Source organism: Neocloeon triangulifer, unplaced genomic scaffold, assembly GCF_031216515.1.
Source record: "Neocloeon triangulifer isolate White Clay Creek 2 clone unplaced genomic scaffold, ASM3121651v1 ptg000012l, whole genome shotgun sequence".
In the NCBI taxonomy this organism is placed as follows: domain Eukaryota; kingdom Metazoa; phylum Arthropoda; class Insecta; order Ephemeroptera; family Baetidae; genus Neocloeon; species Neocloeon triangulifer.
Genome location: NW_026775554.1, coordinates 13,106,961 through 13,129,805, shown reverse-complemented (window position 1 = coordinate 13,129,805; position 22,845 = coordinate 13,106,961). Strand labels below are relative to the sequence as shown.

The following is a 22,845-nucleotide window of genomic DNA, read 5'->3' as shown; positions in this document are numbered from 1 at the left end:
AATTTATTCTGAAGTTCCTCTTTATCATTGAAAGTCCTACAATTAACTGGAAATAAGTATTATATTTTAATTTTTTAGTGGAAATTTATTTTCTTCCTGATATTTATAAATCCCATCTGTCTTTATGCAACAATCTGAAATATCAAATGAAAGTAACTGCCGCCGAAAATAAATTAATTATATTTTTCCCCAAAATATGCCATGGCCATAAATTTTTCATGCCATTTACAGGTTTCATCCTTCTTTATCAGAAATTTTCATCAAGCTCCTCGGATCGTCATATTTAGGGGCAGATTCTCCAGAGATTATGGCTTCCCTGTACTATACGTGTTATGTCGAGTTCACCTTTTAGGTCTCTCATCTCGCACGTTTGCCGTAACCGATCTAGGTGCAGCTCTGCTGGTATAAATATATGCTCGCGGCGCGCATTTCGCCGCAAAATATGATACGACCTTGCCGAGCGGGGCCTTCTTTCGCATCAAAAGTGGCAGCAGCTATTTCCTTCGTGTCAGACTCTTTCATCTCCTCCATTCATCTTGAAATTTCATTTCCGTCAAAGTACATAAGGGTCGAGCAAACACGCTCGCAAGCACGCGGAATAAAAGTATCTCGCAGCACAGCACGTGCAAAGCGTCACGCTGCAAATATTGCGAAATGTGATATTGCCACCTGCGTCCTTGTTCAGAAATGGAGTAATAATGGAAAAATGATACCAACAGTATCAAATGGAATCGCGCCTATCGGAAAAAAGGAAACTGGGACATGGAGGCAATAATTTCAGCTCTGTGCATTTTTGTACAAAATATTGAAAAGTTTTTTTCGGTATGCAACATTTCTCACCATGCAGAAAAATGACAACTGATTAGTTACTGTCAGCGTAAGCTATATACAACTATCAAATTTTAATGATCAAAAGTCATTGTTTAGGGAAAATTTTATATTTACTTTGCGTATTTTCATTGCTTTGTGTACATTTTAAATTCAGAAAGGTGCTGAGATAATTAAAAAATGAATATTTTTTCATGACCTAACATTAAAGATTATCTATAATACGGACCATCTTATAGAAAATAGCAAAGGAGTAGCCAATGTTTCTCTCGACACTAATAACTTTAATATGGCCGCAAATTGATCCTTACAAAAAATATATTTTTTCATAAGTGACATTAATTTAATGTTTTTTTTTCTTCTTAAATTTAATTCAACAAGCCAGCTCAAACCACTAAAGAAACATTAGGTCTAAAACTAACTAAATATTATTGTTTAATATTTTAATATTAAAGTAATTATTTTTTAAAAAGAATGAAAAATAAGATAATAATTAAGAAAAATAACTTTTGTAACTTTTGGTATATTGTAAATTATTTATAATAAAATTTTTAATTTGATATGTATAATAAAAATTATTAAGGAAGGTTAAATTCTTGTGTTTTAAGAGCACATAAACATTAAATAACAACCTCAACATATTACCCAAGTAGTGGCTTTTAAGATTGAGGTCGCGCAAAAACCTCCCTCTCTGGAGCTGCAATCTGAGAACACGTTTTTGCGGAGGCACTTGAAATTTATGCGCCCTTGCTGGTCTGGAATTCATAGGTAATTAAATTTCCCGCCTGTCTAATTCTGTGTGCGCGGGCAAAGAGGTCTGAGTGCGAGGGCACATGTCAGACGCAGAGGAAACTATGCGTCCTTGCATGCTACACACGATATCTTGCCTTTGAAAGTGCGCGCGGGCGGAGAGAGAGAAATTGAATAAGGCATAAATAACTTTATTATGAGCACACTTTTGCCTCAAAGCCGTCTCGTTGCCGCCGAGTTGCACACGCGAGGAAGAAAGAAAAAAGAAAGAGATGCAATTTTTCATGCTTTTTGAGCGACCCCGCGTGCGCTCGCTCGCTCGCTCGCTCCGCCGCAGATGTTACTTGTCAGCCCCGCTGGAATATATATAAAAATGATGATTTAATGCCGGGAATTTGCGGCTTTCACTCGGGCTCTCTGCTTTTTCACATGCCAAATTCCGACGACTTTTTGTTGAATAAAATATATGCGCGCCGACGAAAGTTGAGCCATGTTTCACGCCGCTTTCGCTTGAGGGAGGAAGGCAAAAGCAACTTCGGCCATTGTGCGCTGCCGGCTGCACTTTTTTGGGCCGTTTCCGACCGACCACGCCGAACTCGGTCAGCCGGCTGCTTGCCTCATCAAACTGCAACAACTGGGACTGAAGCGAAATTAATCGCAAAAGTGTATGATTATCATATCGAGGCCGCGCGTCGGATGGAGCTAGAGCTGCTTTTCTTTGCTCGTTTGTACCACGAACACGAGATGGAAAAAGTTTCCCCGTTGAATGCTTGAGCTAGCGAGGTCGCTGAGCTCTGTTAGAATCCAAGATTGATCGCGAACCAGCAAGTGCTGATTTATTAATTAATGACCGCAACTCCACATGCGATCTTCAATCTTCATTACCAGAGCAAAGAATTGCTTCCCAAAGTTTTCTTTCTTTGCAGGTATAATTAATTTGCTTCAACTATATTATTTGCTGGAGAGAAAGAGGAAGGAAAACAGAGCAAAAAGTTTTAATGGAGTTATCAATTAATTCCATGCTCGACACGTGTTCTGTAATATACTTTTTGTGTCAATATATCATTTCAATCAATCCTTTTCAGTAATCCATCAAATAAGCTTCAACAATTTTAATTAATATAATAAGCAGTATCATTTTTTAGGGACGGTTTTCAGTAATGCCAAGTAAGGATGTTTTAGATTGAGATCTTGTTCATTAAATACAGATAAGTGTGATCATTGCAATATTTAAATGAAGTGTAACTTTATTGATCAAACAGGAAACAAAATTGGCAAAATAAGGAAAGAAAATCTCAAAATGTATGGAAAATATTTTATGATAATGTTTTATTTTTAAAATACTAGATTTAATATTTGTGCACTGTACTAAATATAATTATTTTTATAAATATTATTGCTTCAGTTAAACATATTTACTTTAAAAAGTTAATATTTTTTATTAACTTTTTTCTATGCATTTTAAAGTAATAGAAATGATTTAATAGATAAATTTTTTATCATAGAATTGCGTGTTTAATTGCCTAACAATTTTTATTTAATATGATAAATGTTTTGATTCAACATAACTTGTTACTATCAAGTTTATGAAAATTTATAATTTGCTGATTATCTTCCGATTCTCTATAACTTATTATTTTGTTCAGTTTAAATTAAAAATATCATTTCGTACAATGATGAGTACTAGAATGATTGGTTACGAGATTCAATCAACATTTTTTGTTCATACGTTATTTTGAATTGAACTAAAACCTGTTACTATAAATAAAATATAATAACGGGTAGTAACAAACATCTTATAATTACGAATGGAAAAATGATTTTCACATATTATTAGTTTCTTGTTTTGAGTTAGTATACAGCTTGTGAATAAATCATTATTCGTTATATATCAGATTGAGTTAGGAAAGCGTCTTTTCCATAAGAGCAGTTTGCAGTTCGTTTGAAGCGATTGATTCGATTTCACAAAACACCGATCGGATCCCTCGGCTCCCTCATCATTGGAAATCTAACTGATTTCCGGCAGCCATTCTCTCTCTGTTTCGACGGGGCTTTGCGTTTCGTGGCATTCAAACAAACAGAGTGATCGAGAGCAAATGGCATCAACTTCAATCAAGTCGAGCAAAGGGTTGGAATTGAACCTGGTTAGCAATGAAGCAATTACGAGCGCCGAGTAAAAGCCTCAAATTAGATCGGTGCTCTCCATTGCTGCGAAAGGGCGGCGAATTATTGATTGATGATGGTTTTCGCACGCTGCGAGAGCAAGAGGGTCTGCTCCTCACTTCGGCACCACCTATTGACATTGCACCACTCTCTATCATTGCTCGTCGGCAAATATTTACCCCGGCGGATAAATGCGCGCCAAGGGGCTCAACTTTAAACTCGAGTTTCCTCATCGCGTGTGTGCATTATTAATGGCGACGTGCGCTGCGGGTTTGACGTGGGCGAAACGAGCTCCCCGAGCGCCCCCGATTATACACAACTATGTGTGCAGTTTAATTCGCGCATTATACCTAGGCCTGTGCCAATCCGGCAGCTGTTGAAAGTTATGCAACCTGCGAGACAAACACGCTTGATTACGTCGGGCACAGAGGCAACTAGGGCTTCGGTCCAAGCAGAGCGTGACTATTGAATTACCATGGCCTGCAGACCCTTATGCGACAAAGCTAATGTTCAGACAATTGGAAGGGTTGGAAGAAAGGGTTCTCTCGGGTTCAAATCTCTTGACGGCTTTGAAGAGTTTAAGCTTGTAACAAAATACCGTCGTTTGAGGGCTATGAAAAAAACATCTTTGCGACAAAGTGATGTTAATATTGTGGTATAGATTAATTTGTTAATTTTGATCCCTTGAATTTTCTTGATTCCTTTGCTGGCGTTTAAATGTCGGCTTTCGCCAAAATATAAGTAATTTCATAGTTGAATGAAAATTAAATTCACTGTCTTGATACTTTTAGGAAGCTATAACGAAAATGGATTTGTTTATTTAAAATATTACATCAAAGGTTTGGACTAAACGTCCTCCGGGAATACTTTCTTGAAAATTTGATGAACTTTTGAATTTTTTCATAATCACTTACTTAATCAGTAAATGTGCATCGGCTTCATCAATTTTAATGATTATGCTCTGATGATGAATATTTTTTATCAACAAGCCAGAGGAAAATATTATCCACTTGGAACATTATATAGAGTTTTAGAAATAAAATACCAAACAAATTTGTTGCACGATAATATTCCAATTACTTCACCCAATTTATATCACGTTAAATTTATATCAAATAGACGATCTGGTTACAAAATAGCATTATTTTAGCTCTGTAAATATGGGCATGAATTGAAATTTTCAAACAAGGCAACTTCAACATTTGCTTGTATCGTGTTACTACATCCAGCTCAGCGAGAGGTTAATTAAAATTTGTTTCGTTTTACAAATTACTCGAATTCATCGGGGCTTGTGTTTGCATAAATATTCTCGCGCGCCAGAAAACACATCAAACAATTACCGCCCCACATTCGAATTTCACGGCTCGATTTTCAAATTTTCATCTGGCGAGAAAAGAGCTCGAAAGGAGCGCCTGCTCGTGAAGCGTCGTCGCCGATGAAAAACAAATTAATTTATGTACGCGTTCGTTCCCCCAGCTAAAGTGCTGTCATCTCAGAATATCGCCTGCCAGCACCGTCGCAACGCGAAGCAAAATTCCAGCTCCGACTCATTAGCATATCTGGGCAAAAATCGCAGCGCAAATTGAGTTTCGCACCATTAGGCGGTTAATGATGGCACATAAATTTATTCCTAGACGTCACTCTGTTGCACGCGCACGGCCCTTTCGAGGGTTAATTGAGTGAAGGGGTTGGAGGAAGTCGTAAATTCGCCGCTGTTTGTCACTTTAACCGCACCACTTTTAACTATGGTGACGAGATTGTGAATCCAAGAGCCCATCCGGGACAGGCGTAATTTATTTTTGATGAACAAAAAGCTTTCCACGTAATTTTCCTGTTCGTGTTTGTCGATTCTGACGCAGGAGGAAGAGGTGAAATCGCGACTTTAGATTTTAAAAGCTTTCCATATCGACCCGGCTCGGAAGAGGAAAGTGCGGCGGAAAAAAGACGGCTATTCCGAAGGGAATTTGCAGCAGCCCTTGGTTGTCAATATTTTAACAGTTCTTTTCACACAGTCCTGAGAATCGCGAATTGGTTTTAGCGGTTTTGTTCAAATCAAAAGCTCTGGAATTAGCTTCCCCTAGCGAAGGCAATTTTTTTCTTTCTCCCGCACACGCATTTCACGGAAGTCAATTTATGCGTGCCGTGTATTTTTATATTATACGTGTAGCGGAGTGCGCACATAAACCGAATTTCACAGGCCGTTTGACTGAATTAATTCACCCGAGTGCCGAATAAATTTATGATAATTGTATTCAGCAGTGTGTGGCAAACACGCCGTTCTCTGTATTAAGAACAAAGTCTCTCTACTATGGTGCAGTGAGCTCGTCGAGAAACATTTTCGGGATGACAAATGTTGTCTGTGAAGTTTGCGGCTTTTCTTCCTCACTTGCATGAAACGACCCTGCTCGTGACCAGAACATAATTAGGCATAGAAGGCAGGACTAAAGACTGCGTCTCACAATTTGCGACCTTAAAATATTTCAAATGTTTCGAACTTTTACAGTCAACAGTTTATGCAAACAGGATAATTAAATATTTTCATTGTTTTTATTGAACAATTTTTGATCTGCATAATGCACAGTAAGAACGATTAAAATATAAAGTTTGAGGATAATTTAAAATTACAATTATGTTACTTACAATTAGCTGCTTGGATTTTCACACAACTCTCTATTAAATATTTATATGACGGAAGTTACTCCCTTTTTCCCATTATAAGAGACTAGAAATGTTTCCAGCAAAAAATTAAAGTTTATCCGTGTTGAAAGTAATTGCTCCTGCATACATGAGAGCAACAAGCGCCACCGACAGCCGACCTATAGTTCTATCTAAATTTCTCGCGAATTCCCCAGGGTGCTGTGAGCCGGGCTGAATTTCATCAGGCAAATGTTGCACCTACCAAACGATGGATGAATAATTAAGTTTGCGCTGAATGTCTCAATAATGTAGTCAGTCGAGCCAGCCGGATAATTTGCTGTCCGACATAAAAGAGATTAGGTGGATGCACCGCTGAGCAACATTACGCCTGCCATTACACTTTGACTCAAGTGTTATTATTATGCACATCATGCTGCGAATAGTGGGATTGCCAGAGTCATTCGCCTGTTTTATTGTCATTTAATTTGAGCCCGGAGGCGACGTAGCCGAGATGCGAACGAGCGGAAGCAACTCCGCTTCATCCCCTGCAGTGCCACTGCAGCTAAGTGCTCCGGCTGAAACGCCAACAGGCGCGCAAAAGAGAACTAGATTTTTCATTCGGTAAAAACGAACGTTATGAAAGTTTAAGCAGCACTTTGTTTGGTCTGCACTTTTCCATTTAGATACGCTATCAGACGAAATAAAATCTCTTTCCTTGCTGTTGAAAATCTAAAATGTCAAGAGATATTTTTAGATTTTTCAAATGATTTTATTAAACTAAGGAAGTTAATAAAAAAAGCGAAATTTTCTATTAAATTCACAAGATATTGAGTTGAATATTATATGTCAGCTCAATTTTTTGAATATATATTATTGAAAGTATGTAAGATGTTTGCCACTCAATCTCAAAAAACGTCTCTAAAAAAGAAATAAATTTTCCACGTAATTATGATATCAGCAGAATTTCGCTGAAGTAATATTAGTATTCCATCCTTTAAATTTACCCACCACGCTAATTAACCACATCCTTTGAGATACCTTCCTTGCTTCTACTCATCAAAAGCATCTTGCGAAGGGATGCGAATTTGTTGAGCATGAAGCTGGAAAATAGAGCCTGCTGCCTACACTGAAGCCTCTTACTCTCATTAGACCTGATCGGCTCATTAGTTTGGATACTTGGTTGGAATTTTGCGCCCTCTTGAAATTCGCTGCTGACAAATTAGGTACACAAATTAATTACACCATATTAAATACATAAAATCGATTAATATTCTTTGGACTGGAAATAGCAGAAGAAATTTCTACCGAATATTTGAAGATTATGAATATTAATTTCCCAATATATTATTATTCAAGTATCATAAATTTAAAAATAAAATATTACTCATGATATCTTCAACATATTCAATTTTATTTATACTAATTTAATACATTTTGTAGAGAATTTTTTTAATTTAGCTTTGGCCTTTTTTACATAAAACTGGTATCCTATTTAAATTAATTCAATTTCCAGAAGCAAAGTGCACCTGAAGAATTACTTGTCCGTCGTTTGAAGCCAAGTGAGCTACACCGTGCGAGGCATTCTTTTATTTTCTGCACTGTGGGGTAGTTGCACGACGCAAGGGGTGTTTGTAATTTATTTGACGACAACTCTCGCACGGCTGCTCTTTTCTCATTTACACTACTTGATAAGACAAAGGGTTTGCAGCAGCTCGACGCGAACACGTGACATTTTAACAGCCGCAAAGCTTTGCGAGCGACAAAGGCAAAAGAAGAAACCCCCTGTCTCCAGCATTTGGGCCGTGAAATATGGCTGTGTGCGAGCTGCTGGATCGCGCGCTCACAACCAACCGCACCCGCCTCTCACCCACCCACTGCATATCTGACTGGAAATAATTCAGCCTCTTTTCTGGCTGTCACGTTTCATAGTTAAAATTTATCCAGCCTGAAAATGAAAATCAGAAAGTGGCAACAATTTGAATTAGGTCGAAACAAAAGCGGTTAGCTCTTTCAACAATTTTGAATGCGGCGTACAAATTATTTGTAAAGTGGACATACAGCAAACTAAATTATTAATTCAAAATTTTAACAACATTATTTGATTATAATCAATAAGTGCAGGATTAATAATTATCTTAACAAGATATGCTGTTTTTTATTAAGATTACTTTAATTTTCTGTTCATTTTCATCTTGACCATATTGGGGTCAATAAAATACTCAATTAATGTATTCAATTATTTTTCATTTAAATATAAGGAAATAAAACAATTCAGGCATAATTGAAAAAACATTATTCCTATGATTGATATGAGAAACCATCGCATTCGACGCGGAAAAGAAAAACTCTGGTCCATGATGTAATATTATTTAAGCATGATTTATTGCGTATCGTGATCCCTGACCTATTAAGCGATTATCGGCTGATAGATAGGCTGACGGCTTTATTGGTCTCTCACCGAGGCTTTGTTGCGTGATTTCAGATTGTGGACGGCAACACGAAGACTGAGGTGAGCAACCGCAGAGACCCGGGCGTATTTTGCGGCGAGATCGAGCAGCCCCAGACCTTTATTTCGGAGACGAGTTTCGTCAAAGTTCAATTCCACACCGACAACTTCACCGATCAGACCTACTTCAGTTTTGACTCGCGCGCTGAGCAGCAGTTTGAGGTTTACCTTCGTTATGGCCAGCATCCAGAACTTTACCCCAACAGGTCAGTCGCGTGCTTTCAAGCGTGTAATGCACTTGCTTCAAATAACACAACTTCATCTTTAGGTCAGGGATTATCTTTGAATAGGCACCGTCAAAGTTTCCCTCCTTTTTTAAATGAAATAATATGTAATATTTTTCTTTGTAATTTATTAAAAATCTAAATTTATCACATTATTGTTATTACCCAACGATAACAAAGGATGTATAGAAAAATTCAAATCAATCATTTTTTCAATTTCAAATATTTTAAAATCTTATATTTTAATTATTAAATAAATTATAAAAAAAAATTTGAATCCTTTTTATAAATTTGTATGAAAAATTTACTAATCTAAAAACAGCTGTAAAAATTTATCTAGAATTATGAAATATGAAAATTAAATAAAAATATCCTTGTGCTGTTTCAACCAAAAGGCGAGGTCAGCCAGTGGCGAACACATACTGCGAGCGCGTTTTCAGAGACTGCAGGCTGCAGACCTGCTACGTCCAGAGTCCCGCCTACCCTGGCATCTACCCTCGCAACCTGCACTGCAAGTACTACCTGAACACGCGTCTGCCCTTCATTAAGCTCTACATCGAAAACGAGGAGTTCAACATTGACGGGCAGCGATGCGAAAACATCATGACTTGTCCCATGCGGCCCATATCAGCCATGGACTGCCCCTATGATTATCTTAGGGTAGGAATTTTATTTGTACACGTTTTGTGAATGATTTTTTTTAATGTTAATTTAGATTTACGACGGGAAAGACGAAACTGGCCCAATCATTGGCACTTTTTGTGGCATGGGAAAATTCCCTTATTCCATAATTGGAACAAGCGAGGACCTGTTTGTTGAGTTCGTGACCTCTGAAGCTGGTCCACTTCTCAACACAGGCTTCCACTTCAACGTGGGCAACTGGCCGGGTCACGTGGAAACAGCTGGTGTTCGAAATGGGACGTGCAACTGGATCATGACCAGCGAACAGTTGGCAGCCTCGGGCGACTCGGAGGGAATTTTCCTCTCCGTGGCCCATTGGTACCCGCCACACACTTCTTGCACTTACCTCATTAAGGGCAAGCCTGGCGAGGTTGTCCGACTTTACTTCCCAAGGTAAAACTTATTTTATTATTATCATTTATTTGTCTAACAATAATTGGAACACAAAATATTTAAATAAAAATGGTATCAAAGATTTGCCAATTTCACGGATGTTGCTTAAACATGTTATTTTCCTCAAATTGCAGTTTTAGAATCAACAGAATTGAGTCTCCGATCCGCCACTTTGACGGTGACTGTGGCGAGTCTCTAACAATTTATGACGCCTCCTGGCCAGATGACTCGAAAATAATCAAAACGTTCTGCGACACATTTTCAAAGGCGATGGAAAAACACGATTTTGTTTCTACCACCGAGTCGCTTTTTGTGCGATTTGAGAGCAAAACTGGCAGTTACAGTGGCTCATCCCTCTACTACTGGGCGCATTACGACTTCTTCGATGATAGGAAGAGTGGAGAAGCCCTTGCAGGTAATGAAGATTTTCTTCTTGATAAAAATAATGATTAATCAGATTCAAACAAATTTTATAAATTTATTAAAAGTCAGAGTCACCAATTTTTTTTTACCTTTCCAAACGAGTTAACATTTGCTTGCATTCTGGGTGAATTTTTGGACGCAGCGTTATTTATTTGAAAGTAGATTGATTTAGAATTTTTAGAGGCAATGAAGTATATATAGGAAGAAAAAAACAAATTATTTTTGAGGCAATATTGTTTAAACCTCTTAGAGGTACTTTTTAAAGAGGAAATTATTATAGGGGTTAAAAAAATATATTTTATACCCCTGTTTATTTTGCTTTCAGGAACCCAGTGTGACGAAACCTTCCACAGCTGGAAACGCAGCTACGGTACTCTTCGAAGCCCCAGGAACACCTTGGTCTACAAGAAAAGCGCCAGCACTGCTGAAAACGTGAGCTGCACTTACAGGTTTATCACAGACAAACGCGTGTTCGGAAGGGTCATCCTGACGGTGACCAACATTGCCTTCAAGGACCACCCTTACAGCACAGTTCCTTGCAACGAATGCTGGCACGAGCAGATCGACCGGCTTCAAATTTGGGAGCCAACTTCTCTAAACCTCACTGATGGAAACAGGTAAGCCAATTTATGGTATAATTGTTTGTTTGTTTTTTTACATTATATATTTCTTAATATAGTTGAAGAAAAAAAATTTAAATACATTATTAAATGTGCATTTCTTTATCTCAACAAGATTTTTAAGTGTTTTTACGGAGATTATAGTTAATTTTTCTCATGATTTATTTTATTTCTAATTAATTTTTGTGATAATATATCAACTCAGTTAAAAAAGAAAGTGAAAATTTGGCGCAAATTTCATTTCTTGTATCCCAGAGAAAAATCTTGAGCAATTTGAGAGTAAATCAAAACTCTAATTTCTTTTTAAATTATCATATTTATGGAGCGTTGGGACTGTTGAATGTTGTGCAGGTTGGGCTGTCTGTGTAAAGACAACGCGAAGACGCTGCTGCCACTGTCCATGGTGTCCAAGGGCGACCGGTTGAACGTGCGGCTGCTGGTCGAGCACAGCCACGCGGCGTCCAACTACTTCAAACACTCGGCGCCTCTCTTCGAAGCCAGGTACCAATTCATTCACGGCCCGGCGTGCGGTCCAGCCACCATATCTGCGTCCAACGATGGCGAGCTGCATTTCCCTCACAAGGACTACTACATGCAGACGCACTACGCGTCGCCGCAGTACTATTACGCGGACAGCGCGCACCATCAGAGCACCAGCGCACCACACGAGCAGGACAACATCGTGCGCTGCATTTGGGAACTCAAGGTAGGATTTAAAAAAATATTTACTATGAATCAAGATCAAAACCAAAGCAGAAACGAAACTGACTTGATATTAATAAGTTTTTATTTATAAAAACTAATTAAATAAAATTAAAAACCATGAATAGTTTTAAACATTTTGCAATCTTTTAAAACATTCCTAATTATTAAATATATTTTTTATGATTTAAAATCATTAGCAATTACTACTATTGCATAAAATTTTCATGACTTTTATGATTTATAAGTTATAAAAAAAATACAACGTTTATAAATATTTGTACTGGATCATGAATCATGATAAACAAGTTAAATATTAAAATTATAACTAGTGATTTTTGGTAGACTGGCTCTTTATATATTTCATATTCATTTATAGGCTAAAAAGATAATATAACATATTTTCACTATATCAGGCCCTTAATTATTGCTAGGATCTACATATTTGTCTACTATTGAACCGAAAAATGTTAATGATTTGGAATTTTATTATTCACATAAGGTAGAAAATTTCAGTAAATCATTAGATAATAAAAATGTAAAAATTGTTAACAATTGAGGATCAAACTTATGATATTTAAAATATCTGCTTCTGTAGGTTCACAAAGACCGCGATCTGTGGTTGCACGTTGACAAAATCAAATTTTCGTCGCGCTCGTGCGAGGACGGGCGGCTCGAATTCTACCTGCCGCACAACGGCGGCGCCGTCGGGGCCGCGATCGGCGCCGAGCCGTGGATGCGTATCTGCGGCGAAAACGTGAGCCAGGCCAAGGACATTCCGATCGTGACCAACGCCGAGCTGCTCAACACCGACTACGAGGCCGTCGAGGACAACATGCTGTCCTCGTCCATCTTCATCCACTTCTACGGCCGCCTGCCGGCCAGGTCCGCCTTCAAACTGGCCTGGACGGAACTCTTCCACCTGCCGAGGAACTCGGACGGCTCTGTGGCTACGCAGAGGCTGAGCGCCGACTGCGAGTTCCTCTGTCCAGGTACGTAGGAGGCAAATGTAAGTTGATAGAGCTGTTTTGTCCGCTTCTTTTTCTCTGTGTGTCTACTTTGTGTTTGCGTGTCAGTGTGTGAAAAAATTTCACGTCATCAGGAGCAGAAACAAATATGCAAACAAAAGTTAAGAAATTTTAAATTGTTTATTTTAATTTGCGGCTAATTTGCTTGAAAATTAGAAAGGTCAATTTTTACTGAAATTCACTTTTTTACTTGCAAGATATTTGCCAGCTTAGTATAATTCAGGCCTAGTTGACTGCTTTTGATGATTAATTTGCATGAACTCTCGTTTTGGGTTAAAATTATTGGAAATCACAATAAGCTTGCCAGTTATGTATTAAGATTCAGAGGAAAATAATTGATAGAACTGTACACATTTCTAAATTTTAAATTGAATTTAATGTCACTTCTTCTTATCAAAAATAAATTGTTGAGATGCTAAAAAAAGTTTTTTGCATAAAATTCGTAATTAAAATTTTAAAGTTTTATAACTTATTAATTGCTAATTGTTTTAAAATCCAAATGAATATAATTAACTACTGTGGAGGTGTTTTTATGTGTGAAATAATTGGCTATTTTTTGTAATAAAATGTGTGTTTTTTTAAATAAAAATGTTTGGTACCGGTGAATAAGAGTGTGAAAAGATTTGATGGAATTTCTACTTAATTATTCAAATTTAGCTACTTTGGTATGATATTAATTCAGATTTTTGTCTCTAAGAATTATATCTATCATATGTGCAATTAATTGAAATGTATCGCAATGCATGCATCAGCATGCATTTGCACGCAATAAAATCTTTTATATATTTTATATATTTCCATACACTGTAAATTTCTCGCAATACAAAAAGTACAAAAATGCGTGCGTGGTTTTCATTCTACTTTCAGGCGACTCAGGCGCGTGCATCTCGTCGCGCCTAGTGTGCAACGGTGTGCAGAACTGCCCGAACGTGAGCTCGGTGGCATCGGCCGGTGGCGAGACGCACCACGACGAGTCGCCCGACCTGTGCAAGTCGCACCTGCCCGAGCAGGTCAACTGGCTGGCGATCGCGTTGGGCGCGACTGGCGGCGCCATCGTCGCCGCCTGCTTCATCGGCATGCTGTGCCGCGCGTGCCACAAACGCGACGACGACGACGAGCCCTACTGATGTTCGACCAAGCCCACGTCGCTCGCCTCATCCAACGACTCGTCGTGGCAGCGCCAATGGGAGTTCACCTACATCCACGTGTGATCCTTCACCCCAGCACCGATACACGACTCCCTAGTAGCACCGTGGATCTGGCAAGTTTTCCTCTTCCAGCCTTTCTCTTTTATTTAAGTACATTCTTGATTCGGAGCAATTTTATCGTGTTAACTTCTAAAATTTCTACATTTCTAAATTGAAAATTTCTTTAAAATTTCAAACTGTTTCATTGCTTATGCTTTTAAAGAAATTAAATGTTTCCCTGAAATCTAACAAGAGATGGAAAATATTTAGGTACAGAATATTTTTAGATTTATCCATCTTGTTATTAATTTTTCTTAATTTATCCCAGCCGAATTATTTGACGTGTCTGACATAAATTTCAAATTCCATTTTTAATTTTTTATTATTATTTAAAGTTTCTCACCTATCATAATTTTTTTTTAATTTTCAAAACTCTGCCACATCCATGGTGCCATCCTGTGCCTGTAAAGAGTAGACGCTGCACATGCCGAAGCCCCATTTTGTAAATCGCCCAGTGTAATTAAACCCTCCTACCGTAAATCCATCGTCAAACCCCTTTGTGATATACAAACACGGACAAAATAATAATGAATCGCCCAGAGTGCGCGAGAGACTCGAGCTGCCGCGGCTGATTGGGAACCGCACAGCCCGAATTAATCGCAACGTTTTTAATCAGAGCGTGTTAAATGATTAGTGGCGTGCATAATTGATGGACTTTTTTGTATGCAGCAAATGCCGACGAACGTGCGGTGAGCTCCCCATGCAATCAGAGGACTTACTGCGATGATGAAAACAAACGTGTTTTGCATTAATAACAAGTTGCTGTAAAACTGAATCCAGTAAATTATTATAAATATAATAGTACGTATGCAAACATTGATTAATTAATTAAACCATGTATTGACACTGTTGTTGAATCAATTTAGCCGCAGAGCGTAGGTGTTTGAGTGTCAAAGTTTTTAAGACGCGAACTTTCACTGTAGCGTTGTGGATTAGTGTGCCTGGTATGTAAGTACACTTGTAATACTTAAATTCGTATAATTATGTAAATACATTTTTAAGGAAGCAACTGCAGAAATACGTGCTATTTTTCCTTTGCTCTTGCATTTATTAGTTTAAAGGAATTTTAATAATTATTGAAAATACAAAAAAAAATTGATTCACATTGGCAAGGGTTTACAGTAAATCTCCAAACAGTGTAACAAGAAAATAGTATCCTTTGAGCAGAAGGCAATTTTAAAACAGAATCTTTATTTTAAAATTGTGTGAAAGTTTTAAGCGTTGTTTAATTTTAGACGCAAATGCAAAAAATGACTATTTTGTTCTCTCATCTTCCTCGCTTTGTGCATTCCATTAAATGTAACACTTGCAGAGTCTTGTATGCAACCCGCGCAACCTAACTGTCGAGCCGGTTGCTTACTTGACATTCACACACCTCTCACTAGAATAGGTGAGATGAAGACATTTTTTAATAAACACATCCAATAAGCTCCTTTTGTTAAGAGACACTTTTGACTTCTAAAAAAAATACACTAAAAAAACAGCACTTGAAGGTGGAGTATGAAATATATTGCTGATAGACAGGCTAGCAATGAAGTCAGAGTAGTTCTAGTTTTTTTACTAGAAAATTAAAAAGACAAACAGGCCGAGCTAGGGCGTTAGATTTACGGGAGCTTCGTTTTGTAAACCGGCATGCTGAACACACACTTACAACACACACACACACATTCATTGTAAATGTCTTTTCGTAATGCGAGAAAACTTTGAGAAAAAAAGAAGAAGTGAAGCCTCATATTTAAACAATGTGATGATATATTTTTTAATAAAAAGGAAAATTATGTTCAAACGCGATGTTTTATTTCAAAGTTGTTTTTTCTTCGACCGAGCTTAATTACGTTTTAATGAGACGGATTCTTATTGTCTGTCCTCCTTCTTCTTGCTCTTCCGAGAATTTTTCTTCTCTCTTTTGTAAAAAGTAACGAAATTTAAATTCAGGAAAGAAATAAAAGAAGAAGGACTATTCCCTTTTTCATGCTGCCTCGGGGAGCGAGCAGAAAGTTGAAAGCTTGTCACATTTTTTATATTCGCGAGCGCAGATTGTTTCAAAAGTGCTCGATGCCATTCATCTGAAAAGAGAAGAGTCTGGCTGCCGAGGGGAGCGAGAAAATATGGGCGTTATCAAAGTGATACAAATGCTTGTCGTCTACTTTTGTGCGGTGAATGCATAAAAAAATGTCACATAAATCAGCCCGCCGTCGCTCCAATAATAAATAACTCTCGACGACCAAAAGGAGAGAAGAGTGTGATGACAGATATTATGGCCTCTTTCTAGTCTATCTGCCTGCCCTGGTCCAAACGCATCTCTTCTCACCCTAATGCATGTCCACAATTTGCGACCCAGTCGACCAAGACAGGTTGACAATAGACGCAGCATCTTATGACGTGTGGCAACGTGTTTACGATATATCAAATGGTATCTCGCAGCAGGTGGAAAATTGATGGAATGACGTAGCAGTGCAGCACCAAAAATAGGTTTTTAATTCATCAATATGATATTGGAAAAAGACAGATTTTTTCCTGATAGTAAAAGGATATTGATATTTTAATGCATATACAAAATATTTTTTTCCAATTATCGTTGATTGGATTTTAATAATGTAACGATAAAATTAAGTTTTTACTTATTTAAATGCTTTAACAGATTTTTTTTGTCAAAATATATAATTAATTTCAATCTCAGATCTCAAAATCTGACACAATCAGAGAGGTTGAAACTATTATATAAATAAAACATCACAAATTAATTTCAACATTTAAAACATTTTTATTAAATTAGAAGCCACATTGTTACCACAGGTTGTAAATGTTTTCTTTTTAATTTTTCTATCTCTTATCATCAAAAACATGGAACCTCTAAAATTAAATTTTGAAAACAGAAGGCTACCTTTTTTGTCTTTTACAATTAGTGGAATGAATGTTTTAGTTTAAATAGGTAGATAAAACCTACCAAAGTCTGTTAATTTAATAACAATTATAGTGGAAACTATCTACACCCTGCTCTTAATACATAGTTACAATTGTATAAAAATTGCTATCAACTATCAAGTCAATCGTCAATGCAATCCAAGAATTTATGCTGATATTGAAAGTGACGCGAGATCAAATTTTCAACTTGCTTACAAAAAAATTTTCTTTTTCTAAACTTATGTATCATTTAATTTTGAATTCTCCTTCTATTTATTGCATTGATTTTGTACTGGTCTTGTGGAAAGGACGCCAAAATAACATAATAGTTAATGACATAATTTGAATATATCACGATTTTTCTATGCGGTTTCCTTTTAGGCAGAGAAATTTGCAAGATGAAATTGGTTCAAAAGTTCATTGGTCTAAAATTAAAATATGCTTAAGTCATAACTATACAAGTTAGCTGGAACTAGGAAGAGGACGACACAGAACTTGGTCGCCGCCTGGTCACTCCAAAGACAAGATGGAGGAACTTGAAAGACTTCGTTTCGTTTCTCATCTTCTCCTTTTCTTCTTCCTTGTAAATTTCCCACTCCTGGCGCGACTTGGCACTCTTCGGTCCCCATCTCTTGGTGGGTCTGAATGCCTTTTTGATTGCCTGCCAATATGAAATTATATTTAGAGACATTTTCATTAAATATTAATTTTTGCTTCACCTCTGGAATGGAAGTCTTGTAGTATTTGCAAATTGCAAAGATTGCCCAGAACGGAACCTGAACCACGCCAATGAAGAACAGGACCCAACCGCAGGCTAGAATAATAATAAAAAAATTATTTATCCTGCAGAAAATAGAATAACAATTCTACCATAAGCTGCGTCGGGGTAATCCTTTCCTTGGTACTGAATGGGCGTCAGGGTGATCAGACTGTAGATAAGAATAGCCAACAGGAAGATGGGAGTAACAAATCCCCAGCAGACTCTCCAATAAAAGCCGACCTTGATTCCCAGCATGAATTCCAGATCACGGCAGAAATTATTCACACCTAAATTGAATTGGAAAAATGCTCGTCAGATTTGATTATTTCTTAAATAAGAGTTGAGAGTATTAATTAAATATAATTTTTAGTAGCTATGAGCTCACCGTAAATCCAAGAAATGCCGATGATTTCGGTCAGGGCGAGGATGTAGATAATGAAGGTGCCTGAGAAATAGTCGACTAAGTCCAAAATCCACTGGCCGCCCTGCAACACAATAATAACCTCGGCTGTCAAGAGAGTCCAGTACACTGGTAATTAAGAGGGTTCTCTCTCGGGGTGGCAGTTTTAATTAAGCTGCCCTATCTCTTGGCGGCTCTTACCGGTGTGACGTAAACCAGGCCAATGAGGAAGCCGAAGGTGCACACGACCAGGGTCACAATCCAGCGCTTATGGGTCGGGAACTGGTCGCAGTACGCAGTGATGACGGCGCCGACCAGAGAAATGGCACTTCCAATACCAAGCGTGTACAACATCAAGAAGAAGAGCACCGAGAACAACTGAAAATAAAACAGAATAATTATTTATTTTTGGTAAGAATGATTCAATTAATTCTATTATTATTCTATTATTATTTATTCTATTATTATTATAGCTTTTGGCCAATCAGATAATTAATCTTTTAAATTTTAAATTTTTTTTTATTATTATTAAAAACAGTACCTGTGGCACTTCGTTGAATTTGGCGATGGTTTCTGGGTATGAAATGAATGCAAGTCCTGATCCGCCGCTGACAACATTGCTGATGTCCGTTCCTTTCTCATATGCCAGATTACCGAGGATGGCGAAAATTGTGAATCCAGCCAACAAGCTGGTGAACGTGTCCATTGTGGTCACGATCATCGCATCCCTAAAATTGAGTTTTGCAAATAAGTTGGCTGTCAGGGCGTAGTCAATTTTGTGTGTGTTATTCAGTCGTGTCGCCTAATAGCGATAAGTGAATGTCTTTTTGTTTAGAGTCCCAGTTTATACGTTTGGTTGTTGTTTGTGTTAAGTTGATCAGCGAGTGCAATCAAAAGCGGGAAAGTGCATTTCATGCAAATTTTTACTTTTGTGTATTATTAATATGTTAATAAGAAAATATATAAATTTAGAGGGTGGATTCAAATTTATCAACAGTTTCTCACAGCAGTTTCAACTAACAATTATATTAGATTCAAAAATTTCAAGAGCGTCAAACAAATAATTTGTTCTCTGTAATTTCATCCATTTCAAATTTTCTGATTATAAATAACCATCCAAAGACAATTCTGAATTTAACAATTATAAAAAGAGTGAATGAATGAAAATTGAAGAATACAAAAAGGTTTTTGTTTATTCCAATTTCTTGAATCTTTTGTACCCACCTGTAAACGCTTTGTTCAAATCTGTTGTACGAGGAGTACATAATCAGACAGCCAAAAGAGATCGATAATGAGAAGAAGCATTGTGTCACAGCAGCGTACCACACCTGATTTGTCAATCCAACCAGAATAGAGTTCTCGATTAGTGAACATACACATACACATATTAATAGGCATTTCACATTTATTCAGTCAGTCACATGTACGCAATTAATTGCTTTTTTATCAAAATGATCCCTTTGTGTAGGTGTGCAAAGTGTTTGTTTTTCGTGTGAATTAGTGCGACAAATTAAATGAGTGGCCCTGGCGTCGGGTGGCGCAGCTGAAATTACCTGTGGACGTTGTGTCGCAGTGGATTGTAGGAGGCGTACATAGACAGCGTGCCAAATGCCACCCCTAACGAGAAGAAGCACTGCGTCACAGCCGCGTACCACACCTGTGCCGGCAATTAATTCATTCTCACACATGGTTTCACACACTCACTGCTCCAGACATGTTTATTACGAATGCAAATCAGCGCAGAGCCACTGCGCTCGACTTGATTCAACACAAACACATAATACAGCGGAGACGGAGTCTCTCTCTCTCTCCATCAATTCATTTCATTTAGTATGGACAGCATAATCACATGCATTGCTCCGTTGGCAATATAATGCGATGAATTTAATAATGTTGGCAGGAAACGTCACAAAACGAAAAATAATTTGTAAATGCCTCGATAGGAAAACATAATTTATAACTTAAAAAAAAAAGGAAGAGAATGCGTTCTTTTTTTGCATATTTAGATTAAATTATTAAACAAAGGCAGCATAATTATTTTCCCTGTAGTGTGACGTCTCAATTTAGAAAAAAATGAATGGGCTTTCAGAGAAAACATTTTGTGGAAAGGTTAGCGAATTATAATTTCAGGACTAGAATAAGGAAGTTTCTATTGAAAATTATTTTATTGCTATTATTTAAATTAATTTAAGAATATTCCACTCAACAAATTGTGATTGCAATTTAATTGATCAGAAAGAATATAATTTTAAAATTTATTAACTTGACGTAAAACCAGCATGAGTTAAAAAGGTAATGCAGTGACAAAATTTTTTCTTTTCTAGCCTGCAGTAGTAAATGAAAACATTGTGTAATTTGATACATGATGGGCTAAAAAACAATAATTGTGAGCTGGTTGCAAAGAGTCGTGAACTAGAAACTAGAACACAAATTAGTGCAAAATAAATCATGCAGTGAAACATTTAAAACAATTAAACGGGGGATGCAATGAGCGCAATATCACGTCTATAGCCATGCATATAAAAATGCTAATTCTCACGCCAGGATCAACTTTCAATTAAATTTTGTGTGCGATATAAATTTTAGTTACATATATAATGTAAATTTTAAAAAAATTGAAAGATAAACCTGGCGTGAAAACGCAGGAGTAAAAATGAAATTATTTCCATGCAAATATTTGTCGTCGCTAAAAGCAGCACGTGCGTTCTACATAAATCTAAAATTACAAAAAGAGCAAGTGAGGGCGGGTAGGTTTTGTTCGTGCAGCGTCGAGGGGTCAGAGGCAGGGGTTTGGGTCGTCAGAGGGGCGCTGCTGCAAGTAGTGCTACACGCAGGCGGCGTCTCTCGCAATTGTTCTCCATTACCTGTGAAAGTTGTGGTGAAGGGGGCTGTAGGAGGCGTACATTGTGAGGCCGCCGAACGCGACACCCAGGGAGAAAAATGACTGCGTAACTGCTTGGTACCACACCTAAATCAGCATATTTATTATTCATGGTCATCATGTGGGACAGGCTGGAAAAATGAATCGCCGCCGTCGTCTTTTTTTCCTCGCCCTGCGCTAATGTGCCCGCCTTTGTTTCTCCGGCAAAAATCCCTTATTGCAGCCGAGGGTAGGATTTTTTGCATCTCATGTATAAGGTATGAAGCAATTTTGTTATTTTTTTTTTCATACATAACACCAATCGCTGGTTGATGCATGCTTTAAACAAGAATTTTCTTAAAACGAATTTTCGCTTAAATTTCTATTTTGAATGAAAAAAATAACCCTTTTTATACTTAAAACAAAGATAACATAGCGGTTTGTGAAAATAGTCAGACATTTAACCTTAAACAAACAATTTCTGAGGAAATTTACAATCTCTAAGTCTTATTTTTGTACTTCATATTCAATTAAATTTTGATCTAAAAAGAAAATTTTCTTTGCATTCAATGATAAAAAAAATTCAGAGAAGTCATTAAATATAACGAGCCTGCTCCAAAACCATCCATTCTATGAATAGTTGGTTGCCGCATGTGATGAAAAATCCGTTGCCATGAGGAGGAAAATTTTGTAGGGCTTTATTTATGTAAGAGGGAAAAATAAATCTTCCCAACAACACGGCGAGGATGAATAAAAAATTGAATTCCCGTACGTCCCTCTGTTCTTTCCCAAGGAAAATTCAATGAGGCAGCCCGTAATTAATTTTCCTAATTTTCCATTGCTTTTCTCGAGCACTGCTTATGGACGTACACCATCCCCTTGTGGATTATTAAAAGTACAAATATGCGCCGCGGCTCGAAGCAGAAGGAGGAGCGGCATGAATTAATAATTATACATCCCCGGCCAGATTTGCCTGCTCTCTCGGCTTAACTTTTTTCATTCCTTTTGTTTGCTGAGGGCAAAAATTCTTAACTAGCTGTTGAATTTTTCAGCGCGCGGTGCTGGATGAAGAGGAAAAATCCGAGGCGAACGAGCAGCTTTTTGTATTGTTGGACCATAAATTGCCACATTTTTAATTAAAGCTGGAGGTATTCGGGCACCGAGCAATTAACGATTTTCCCGACAGAAGCGAAAAATAAAATATTATAGAGAGACCGGTGGATGAAATTGGCACTCTTGTCAAATGTTTTAATTAAAATTGGTGGGCGCGACAATCCATTCGGCCGAGAAGTCAAAGCCTAAATAAAAGCGAACTGCGTGACAAATTGCCAGGTGGTGCGAGCAAACTGCCGGAAAATGAAAGAGGGCCGCTTCATTGTGTGTAGGCACAACCTGCCCGACCGACCCGTCGGGGTGCTTCCATTTATTTCCCTTGGTAATACCAAATGATCCTCGCCGCCGGCAGTGTGAAATAAATTGCACCTTTAATCCACCGACTTTTCCGTTTGCCGTGAAATTTAGTTAAAAAAGTACGCGCATCATTGAATACCATTTGCCTTTGAGCCGGCAAGGCAAGATTTGCGCAGTCTCTGTTCAAAATCTACAGAAAACTGCGTAATTTAGATCAAAATTATTTTGCCGAGCTCAAATATAAACAATGAATGTTTAAAAGGACTTAATTTTGTTTTTCTTTTATGAAAATAAAGCATAAAATCATCC

At 37.5% G+C, this 22,845-nt stretch overlaps 2 protein-coding genes across 7 annotated transcripts in view; one reads left to right on the top strand and one right to left on the bottom strand.

The window, feature by feature from the left end:
* Positions 1-14,929, top strand: part of LOC132197683 (uncharacterized) — a 67,366-nt gene extending 52,437 nt beyond the window's left edge. Inside the window, exons 3-10 of one of the 2 annotated variants that reach the window (XM_059621132.1) lie at positions 8,861-9,090; positions 9,504-9,768; positions 9,824-10,182; positions 10,317-10,597; positions 10,931-11,222; positions 11,577-11,931; positions 12,526-12,919; positions 13,823-14,929. In XM_059621132.1, the coding sequence (XP_059477115.1) occupies positions 8,861-9,090; positions 9,504-9,768; positions 9,824-10,182; positions 10,317-10,597; positions 10,931-11,222; positions 11,577-11,931; positions 12,526-12,919; positions 13,823-14,082 (2,436 nt within the window). In that variant the 3' untranslated portion in view covers positions 14,083-14,929. Of the gene's footprint in view, positions 1-8,860; positions 9,091-9,503; positions 9,769-9,823; positions 10,183-10,316; positions 10,598-10,930; positions 11,223-11,576; positions 11,932-12,525; positions 12,937-13,822 lie in introns of both variants that reach the window. The other variant, XM_059621133.1, reaches the window with a different exon arrangement.
* Positions 14,930-16,942: 2,013 nt separating this feature from the next.
* Positions 16,943-22,845, bottom strand: part of LOC132198232 (sodium-dependent nutrient amino acid transporter 1) — a 35,718-nt gene continuing 29,815 nt past the window's right edge. For 3 of the 5 annotated variants that reach the window (XM_059622131.1, XM_059622134.1, XM_059622135.1), the window contains exons 7-13: positions 19,491-19,594; positions 18,808-18,994; positions 18,468-18,644; positions 18,252-18,351; positions 17,977-18,153; positions 17,826-17,920; positions 16,943-17,767 (exon numbers count right to left, since the gene is read on the bottom strand). In XM_059622131.1, coding sequence (XP_059478114.1) covers positions 17,579-17,767; positions 17,826-17,920; positions 17,977-18,153; positions 18,252-18,351; positions 18,468-18,644; positions 18,808-18,994; positions 19,491-19,594 — 1,029 coding nt within the window. In that variant the 3' untranslated portion in view covers positions 16,943-17,578. Of the gene's footprint in view, positions 17,768-17,825; positions 17,921-17,976; positions 18,154-18,251; positions 18,352-18,467; positions 18,645-18,807; positions 18,995-19,490; positions 19,595-19,819; positions 19,924-21,130; positions 21,235-22,845 lie in introns of all 5 variants that reach the window. The other 2 variants (XM_059622133.1, XM_059622132.1) reach the window with 2 other exon arrangements.